Here is a 9470-nt window from a genome sequence, read left to right on the forward strand (position 1 = left end):
TAATGGATGATGCTTTTATCTCATTCTTCTAGTTTAATATTTGAACATCTCAAAACGAGCTTAATAATAATTAATTTGTTGATCAATCAGAATCAGGTTTTATTGCCAAGCAGGTTTACAAATATAAGGAATTTGATGTGGTGTATTTGTGCAAGTATAAATATAGAAAATATAGAAATAGGAAACCAAATATATGAAAAATACTGTAAGCAACATATCTATAATATAATTACATACATATATTATTGCAGTATAACATTTCACAAAAGCTGAACTTAACCTGCATATTTATAAATTTATATTTATTTATCATATTTGATAAATGCGTAAATGTAACGCAGTTAAAAAGTTAAAAAATATAACGGACTGTTAATGCGTCCACAATCCACCAATCAGCCGCCCGAGCGAGCTCTGTCTCGGCCAATCACAGAGGAGAAGGAGGGGCTTAGGTGCAAAACAGCGGAAGTAGATCACTGGGACGTAAAGACACAAACACGTAAACACGAGCTGTGCGTAAACTGTAGTTCTTAGCGCTGCGAGCTTCGTGGTTTTCCGTCATACTTACGTAGGAAAGTAACGTATTCGACCAAAACACGCACGTATTTTCCCAGCGGACCGCGTCGTGTTAGTGTCGGTTCTTCTTATTGTGCTTTTAAAATACAGAGTTTAACATCCACCTGCAGCTGGAATTAAAGGTAACGTCATGTATTTTCACTGTTTGTCGTGTTCAAGTATTTTTTATTTTGTTTATGGAGAAAAGAGTTAAACGCTTTTTACTAAAATAAAACATCGAGCTGTTGTTGACTCGGGTTGTTTTCCTCCTTTGATCGTGTTTTTATCACACACCAGTGTTTTCTCTCCATAGAAAGATATATAAACTTCATATAAACAGAACATAGATCATATATTTTATTTATTGTATTATTTTTCCCTTCCAACGTATATATATTTAAAATTTTCACACACACATTTATCCTTTTTCTCTTTGTACCTCTTTTGTTGTTCACTGTGCTTTCAGATTTTAATATTTGATTTGTTTATTCTTTCCTGTACGGCTCATTGAATCTAACTCTGTGTATGAAAAGTGCTTTATAAATAAAATGGCCTTCCCCCCACAGATAATGCTGAATGTTCATTTATAGCCACAGCTGCTTTCAATTCCCTTTTTCACATTTGTCCTGTTTGTGGTGTCTTATCTTGTATTCTTCTTCCAGACCATGGCAGTCGAGCTACAGCGCCCCCACGTGGCGGCGGCGGCCTGTCTCCTCGTCGTGCACTACCTGGCCGGGGTCCTCTCCATCCCGGACCCCAGACAGAGGGAGGCCCTCATCCAGCAGGAGGCCTCCATGCAGACGGGTGGGCAGGTGGTGCTGAGCAACGCTGAGCAGCGTCTGGACACGCTGCTGTTTAAGATGAAGCAGAGGGAGGTTCTGAGAGCGGACTTCCCCCCCGCCATGCACTTCTTCAAGGCCAGAGCCCTCATCAGGTCCAGTCCCATCTTCAGCCTGCTGCAGAAGATGCCTAAAGGTACGTCCAGCGTCACAGTGTTCAGTGTGTTTATAAAAGGTTTGTACACGTCTTGCACTCTGGCCGTCGCCTTAGTGGAGTTGTCTGCTCGTGAGCTGTAGTTTACGATCAGTACCTTCCTGAATTACATTTTTGTAATAGTCATCATTTGAGCCTGAGCAATGGATCATTTAGCCGATAAAAAACAGCTGATTTGAGCGTTTCACACATTTATCGGTATCAGCATTTATATTTGTTGATATGCGCTGACATGGAAACTTTTGTTTTAAATGTATCGGCAGCAGGAACTTCTTAATTCCCTAAAATCGGCATCGGCTTTCAAAATCCACATCCGTCCGGGTCTAGTCTTTATCATAGCTGCTTATTACATATGTTAAATACATCAAATACGTAAATTATATTAATCTCTGAGAAAACACTAAGCATCATCTTCTAAACTGGAAACCATCTGGTCTGTCAGATAGCAAGAGATTGTGAGTTTTTTGTTTTTGTTACTCGTGGTTTTTGTGTAAAGAAAATGTTTCTCTACCACAGGAAAGCAACTATTTTAATACACAATAAATTTAGTCTCAATAAAGAAAGTTGGCAGATTTTCTCGTCATGTAACTAAATATCTTTAAAGTTTGGAGATTTGAAGACGTCACCTTTAAGCTCAACATGTTTTACTGCTACGTGACATTTTAATGCATGAACCAGGTTGTCAACATATTGAGACAATTATCAGTAGATGAATTAAACTCTTATTAATGCACCACTGACATATTTTAATAGAACTCTTTGGAGATGCTGTGAAAAATGTGGAATCCTCCATTCAGGATAATTACGAAACCTCTTAATTGATAGAGTCAGGTTTGTTGTAGGTATTCCGGTTCTTTATGTCGAGATAATTCTATAATTTTCTGTCTCTAGGGGGCGCTCTACACATCCATGACTTCTCCATGGCTGATCCAGAGTGGCTGGTGAAGAACGCGACCTATCGGCCCCACTGCTACATGTGCTTCACCGACAGCCACTCCGTCAGGTTCATCTTCTCGTCTCAGTGGCCCAAACCTCTGCCGCGCTGCTCCCCCTGGAACCTGCTGGAAAACCTCAGGGCCAAGACCAGCAACACCACAGACCTGGACGACAGGTGACTCACACTTTGCTGCTGCTAAGACTTCAGATAGAACAAAGATTTGATCAAAAATGTCTTCAACTTCTGATCAGTTGTCACTTGGACTCAAAGATGAAGTGATTGGATTTCACTGGCCAAAGGTCGAAGGTCACAGTGACCTTATATGAATCTGGAAAGAGAATACATTTTCGTTAAACCCACTAGTGAAGCGTGAGGTCACCGCTGCAGATGAACCACCTTACAAGACAGTTTTACTTGGAGTGGACGGCCATCTACACAGAAATGGCAAGAAATAAACGTTGTGGACATTTTTATTCGTTAATCTGACCATAACTGTGTCTTCATATCCACAGCATCCTGCGTAACCTGACGCTCTTCTCGGATCAGGATCCAGAAAGTGTTTACCCCAGTCAGGATGTGATATGGAACGTGTTTGAACAGTGCTTCTTTGCACTGTGGGGTCTGGTCACGTATGCTCCCGTGTTCAGAGACTACTACTACCAAGGCCTGACTGAGTTCTACCTGGACAACGTCATGTATTTAGAACTACGGGCTTTACTCCCACAGGTGAGCTAATGTCTTTGAGTATTCCGTGTATTCTCCTGTCAATTAGTATAATTGTTACTTTTTCTTGATCCTCAGATATATGAACTGGACGGCAGCACTCACGACTCAGCCTGGACTCTGAAGACCTACCAGGACGTCACCAGACGGTTCACAGACGACCACCCAGACTTCTATGGAGCGAGAATCATCAACACAATCAGCAGGTGACTGCTCAGAATGCCTATCTAATTAAATTGACAGATTCCTCTGAATGGCATTCGGCACGTTGCCCTCACTAGAAGATATCAGAGGATGTAGACATGGTCACACTGACACAGAGTTTTCTTCAGGCAGGTGAATATAGCCACGATGAATGGAGCTGTGGAGACGGCCATGAAGCTACAGAAAGACTTCCCAGACATCATGGCTGGTTTTGACCTGGTGGGTAGCAACAGAACCTATAGTATGAATAGTGTTGAGCAGCAGAACATGGGCACAGTTTGTACTGATTTTTTCTTTATCTAAAAAACAGAATGACACCAAGGCCCAACAGTCCCCTTAAATCAAATAAAGCTGCACCACATATAACACTCATAGATATCAGCTTCCTAAATGTGCCTGGTTTTTTTCATCAAGATCCATGAATTGTTTCCAGGGAAAATTGTAAAAATGTCCAAAAAGGCCAAAAAAAGAGGTTAAAGAAAGTGAAAAAATCGAATGAGCTGTTTCAGATCACCAAAAACAGTACTTCCTGTTTGTTGAGTAAAGGGTTCACTTTGTCCCTGCATGGGCAGGTGGGCCGCGAGGACACAGGCCGACCGCTGTGGTACTACAGAGAGGCCTTATCACTGCCGGCAGAGCGGGGGGTCACGCTCCCTTTCTTTTTCCACGCTGGAGAGACGGGTGAGTTCATCAGTGTTTGATATGAGAAGTAACTTCATTCTTTACTGTGTAGCTCATAAACGAATCTCGACGCCAGAGGAACAATAATTCATGTTTATTTCTGTGTGACTTTTAAAAAATATCATCGAAGGTTTAACTGTTATCTTTATTGAACATACCCGTTAATGATTCACAGGAAAGTCAGTAAAATCTTGGATTTGATAAATGGTCCATGCTATTTTTTCGCAAATAACAGTTCTTCATCCTCAGTTTTAAGATCCTTCTCTTAATGCTTCACTTCAGTCGGTGCTGCTGGAGAAATGATTTGTGTCATTAGTTCAAATATATGATACTTGTTTAAAATCTGAGCACATCACACCCGTCAGACATCTCTGAAGGGGTCACTGACTTTTTCTTTCCACTGTAGATCTTAGAGAAGGAAGTTTAAATGTGTAACTCAAGGATTTTGTATTTGGATCAGCGTGATTAAGAGATACTATTACGAGAACTCCAGTAAGAGTAAAACAAATTAAATGCGTGTTTGATATTGATTTCTCTTGACTACACGCAGACCTCGAGGGCACGGAGGTCGACCAGAACCTGTTGGATGCTCTTTTGTTCAACACGTCGCGCATTGGCCACGGATTTGCTCTGCCACGCCATCCAGTGGCCAAAGAGATATCCAGGAAGAGAGGAGTGGCTCTGGAAGTTTGCCCCATCTCCAACCAGGTGCCCTGTCATCTTGTAAACGGGACTCTACTCTAAAATAATGTTTTCCATTTTAATGCCATCTCATCATGTCCTCATTCAGGTGTTGATGTTGGTGAATGATTTGCGAAACCATCCAGCAGCTGCTCTGATGTCGGAGAACCACCCGATGGTCATCAGTTCTGACGACCCGGCCATGTTCGGCGCCTCCGGCCTCTCGTACGACTTCTACGAAGCTTTTGTGGGCTTCGGTGGGCTGAGCTCCCACTTGGGTTCCCTCAAACAGCTGGCCACTAACTCCATTAGGTGAGGATCGGCTCAGAGTGGGATGAACACATTTACAGTTAATTCAATGAAACCTCTCTCTGACGTGTCCCTGTCTATTTGTCCAGGTACAGTTCTTTGGCTCCAAATCAACAGGAGAAACTTTTGGCTCTGTGGCAGAGGAAATGGGATAAGTTTGTCTCAGAAACTGCCTTTGAAGCAAGAAGACGTTAATGTTTTTTTAAGCGTTTTTTTATTCAGTCAAATTACTTCATGCATCCTTTGGGAAAGGAATGCCTCTTACCTCAGGTGGATTACAAATGGAAATGATCAATGTGAACACAGCTGGTTTGTGTCAGGAACAAAAATGACAAATTTGACACATTACAGTTGGAAAAGCACAAATAATATAGGATAGTAAATGATTTGGCCAGTGTGAAACAGGCTTGAGCTGTGTCCCGTGACCTGTACCACGTTTATGTTTTGGGTTTAATTCAGACTTTGCTTTTGTATTTGCACTTTAAGATTCATGTTTCTGGTCGAGGTGCTAATTACTGTTTGATTTCTCTTTGTGGTTTGCTTGTGCTTTGTAACGCTGAGAAGCCCAGTTCCTCACTCGCCGACAAAGGCCCCCCCGATCGCAGCTAAATCGCCATTGAATCAGCAGTTGTGTCGTGTGAACTTTGAATTAGAGTGTACTAGGTAGTTTGTTGAAATGGGTGTTAAATCCTGTGGGGCTCTGAACATTATTCTGTGAAGACAGTGTTGTTTTTTTTATGGGCTTTTAATCAACTTTATTTGATAGGCAGAGGGTTCAGTGGTGAAAGAGAGAGAGAATGGGGGGGTAGATGCTGGCCGCTGCAGAGGCGTGTGGCCTCATGAGGCGGCAGCTCTACCAGGTGAGCTATACACCGCCCCCACAGTATTTCTTTACTTGAGTAGTATCTAGTTTTTATCAATCAATCAAATTTTATCGAATGTGAATTTTGTAGCTGTCATGGGAATATGAAAGGGTCTTGGCTTATGTGAAATGCCTCAGTCCCTTCCCCCCAAGGTACGGTGAGCTCAATGAGGAGTACAGGGCGGAGGAGTGTGGTGTTGTGTTCTCGTTGGTAACTGGAGCTGCCGGCTGTGATCGACTCTCATGTTCCACTCATGGTCAGAGGAAAAGAGCCCCGGTCATACTCTCGGCTCGGGTACTTCTCCACATCGTCCGTCATCTGCTGCAGGTGTTGAATTTGAAGAAGCTTTCCAGGTCGCTTCCGCTTTCCATGTCCGGTTTCCTTAGAATGAGAGTTTAGAGACACAGTGAGACGATACGCTGTGTGTGGAGTTTAAAGAAGAAGTGTTTTCTAAGTGTTACTGACTGTTGTCTCTGTATTTCGGCCAGTTGGAAGTTGGAGCTCTCCACGTGTCGTCTCATCTGCTTGCTCAGTTTCACCTGCTTCCTCTCTAATAGCAGAGCCGAGCGAGCAGAGGCCAAGCGAACACGATCGTGTTGCTCCTCCTCTCGCTTGTTCTCTAATTCGATCCTCTACAGACGCACAGTGAACAGACATTAGACAGGTTCTTACAGAATTGAAATAAATGATCAAAAAGAGCACGTGTGTGTGTTTTGAGTGTCATTTGTTGCAGTTTGACCTTTTTCTCCTCTATTTGATTTCTCTGGAACTGGAGGACCTGCTCCAGCGTCTCAGGAGGGGGTCTCAGATCATAGCCTGGACACAGACCAGGTACTCCCCACCTGCCCAGGGCGGGATTGATATCCACACCTCTGTTGTCCCCATCATAACTTTGCTGACGGCGCTTCTCTTCAATCTTTGACAAAACACACAAAGTGAAAATGAGAGCGTGATCGACAATATCAGTTGAGTTAAACTTCAATTCTCAGCTTAAACTTCATGAAGTTTAACACAACATTACCACAGAAAGGCAGTTGTCATTAGTCATTAAACATCTATATTTACTCCTCATACAATGGAAGTGTGAAAAGCAACCCTGCCACTTTCATCCCCACCCCTCACTCTGAACATCTGTTCTTGCTCTGTGTAACTCTGTTGAGTCTATCTGCATAGTAAAGACAAGACTGGCCGATGCTTTGAGGACAACACCAAGTTGCGTTTATAGCTTTTAAGAGTTTGTTAATTTCTCAAATATTATGATTGAAACATCTTCTGGTTCAGGAAGCCGGGGACACTTAAACGCTCGGACATGGAACAGAATTAATCACATCATAGTGAATCATTAATGGTACATGCAGCTAAAATATGTGCATCTCAGAGTGTTTTCAAACATTAGCCCTCCTTTGTTGGTTAAAAGATGTTTTCAAGAAGAGTTTTACCAACTTCATCAAACAGTGAGTGAGCGGTGACTTTAATGATTTACCTTGGCCAGATTGAACTCTTTAGTGGCAACGGCTTCTGCCCTACTCCTCTCCATCTCCAGGGTCTGAAGCTGCAGAGCTCTGTTGTCCATCTCGACTCTCTTTTGATCGTAAAGCAGCTCTGGAGGCCAGAGGAGAAGGTGAAAGTGAGGCTATGTTTCCTGTGTATGAACCGAGGGTGTGTATCCTCTATGGGATCAGACCAACTTACTTTCTAGCGTTTGCTGGTGCCTCTCTGCCGCCCGCTCGCTCTGCTGCTGGTTGCTCCACTGTCTGAACTGCTCCTTCTGCCTCCGCAATCTGTTCTTAATCTCTGGGTCTTCACCCACAAATACAGGAGGCATCACTCCTGGTTTTCTCCTGTGGTCTGTGTCGTTCAGGTCAAACTCCTGCTGGCTCCGAGGCTGCTGGTGCTGCTGCCGGTAGTTGACGAGCTCCATTTGCATGGCACGCTTATTCTTCTCCTCTTTCTGTTGGAGAATGCAAGCTGCTTTGCTATTATGGAGCGTTTCAGCATCTACAGTGTAGAGAGATGGGAAAAAAATCACACACAGACATCGTCGCATCATTAGAAATTATGAATGTCTATAAATGTAAGTGGTAATATATGGGTACCCAGATGTTCAAAACACAAACCTCCTAATGTTATTATTGGATTCTGTTTTCACTAAGTGATAGTGAAAGATTTAGACGTTAAGTTATTTGATATATTTGAATCAATTTGTCAAAATTGTGTTGACCTAGTTGAATATTTACATGTTCCTGCACATCATCCTTCAAACAGTTAAATAACAATCTGTTGAACCTGTGTGATTGTCTTGAGCAGAACTGATTGGTCAGTTCAAACTAAACCAACCCACATAAAATTGGCTAGAAGGATTTAGATTGAACAGTTTATATTGTTTTAAGGATGTAAAGATTTTAAATATAAAAATAAAAATATAAAAATATGTAAATATCTGTTAAACATGAATATTAACTATGTAAGATCATACATTTATTTTTGTAAATTAACTATAATATATTAATAAGTTCAACCTCTAAATCTTAAATAGGATTATATTTAAACTTTTTAGAGCGCAACCAATATATCAGTTGGCCAATAATTGGTAATTGGTATGCGCCAATATCGAAATATTTATATTTTTAAATATTTAAATTTCACAGAATACAAAAAGCAGAGTTGAAATATATAGCCTCAATTACATTTCTATGTTTGGGGTTTGATAACCACATTTTAGCAATCATCGTCTTAGGTATCGGCCCCAAAATGTCCATATCGGTTTGGTTCTAATCCTCAACTCGATTTTTTCCTCTGTGTCAGATCCTCACATCACAGCAGCTGATAAGAGCCAATGAAACCAGGTCACATGAACTAATTAACTCACCGTGAGCTTTTTGTTTCTCTTCTTCTGCCTCTTTCAGTTTCTTCTTCTCTTCCACCTGCATGTCCAGAGCTTCCTTGTCAACCTGACGATCGAACAGCAGAACAAATATCAACTGAAATGTTCATTTAAATACACGTCTCCATAATTAGCACTGCACGTTAGCATGCTTAGCTAGCTTCACTGAGGAGTTGTAGCCACTTACTCCAATGATCCTGAGTTTGTCATTAAAGATCCGCTCCCTTCTTTCGGCCTCTCCATCGCGACGTCTCTGCAGATTCGCCTTCGCAATGCGTTCTTCGACGGTTTCAACGATAAACATTTTGAAGCAGAAACTGTAGTTTTGATTTTCCTCAACTTTAACCCCCTGATCACAACACTACCATGCACCAGAAACCTGAAGAACAAATCACAAGTCCAGAAGCACCTCCATTATCAAAGGTAAAAGGTCAGATTATAGGTTCTACTTAAAAGGACACTTCATTCCAATGGTGTCTGAGAAACCTAGAAAGAGCCTTAGAAGGTGCGATGATGCACTCCTTTTTTTTTTCGGGGGGAGGAACTGCCATTGTAATTTGGATTAAAATGAGCACATTTCAAGACGTTTTACACATTTAAATGCAGACATTTCTTAGGGTTCACTTACTTTTTCTTGCCACTG

The 9470-nt window shown here is 41.8% G+C and overlaps 2 protein-coding genes across 2 annotated transcripts; one reads left to right on the forward strand and one right to left on the reverse strand.

Annotated features, from left to right (window-relative positions):
- Window positions 1-466: 466 nt before the first annotated feature.
- ada2a (adenosine deaminase 2a) lies at window positions 467-6642 on the forward strand. Its single transcript, XM_035155805.2, has 10 exons — window positions 467-695; window positions 1215-1527; window positions 2437-2656; window positions 2995-3208; window positions 3284-3411; window positions 3538-3628; window positions 3982-4090; window positions 4641-4798; window positions 4881-5083; window positions 5170-6642. Exons 2-10 carry the CDS (start codon window positions 1218-1220, stop codon window positions 5273-5275), a joined length of 1539 nt encoding a protein of 512 aa, XP_035011696.2. The 5' UTR covers window positions 467-695; window positions 1215-1217; the 3' UTR covers window positions 5276-6642.
- LOC118109495 (RIB43A-like with coiled-coils protein 2) lies at window positions 6339-9252 on the reverse strand. The gene is made up of 6 exons (XM_035156648.2): window positions 9015-9252; window positions 8813-8894; window positions 7636-7941; window positions 7427-7545; window positions 6683-6859; window positions 6339-6575 (listed from the first exon to the last, which is right to left on the reverse strand). The coding sequence occupies exons 1-6, from the start codon at window positions 9129-9131 to the stop codon at window positions 6339-6341; spliced, it is 1038 nt and encodes a 345-aa protein (XP_035012539.2). The 5' UTR covers window positions 9132-9252.
- Between the last annotated feature and the right edge of the window lie 218 nt (window positions 9253-9470).

Source organism: Hippoglossus stenolepis, chromosome 5, assembly GCF_022539355.2.
Source record: "Hippoglossus stenolepis isolate QCI-W04-F060 chromosome 5, HSTE1.2, whole genome shotgun sequence".
In the NCBI taxonomy this organism is placed as follows: domain Eukaryota; kingdom Metazoa; phylum Chordata; class Actinopteri; order Pleuronectiformes; family Pleuronectidae; genus Hippoglossus; species Hippoglossus stenolepis.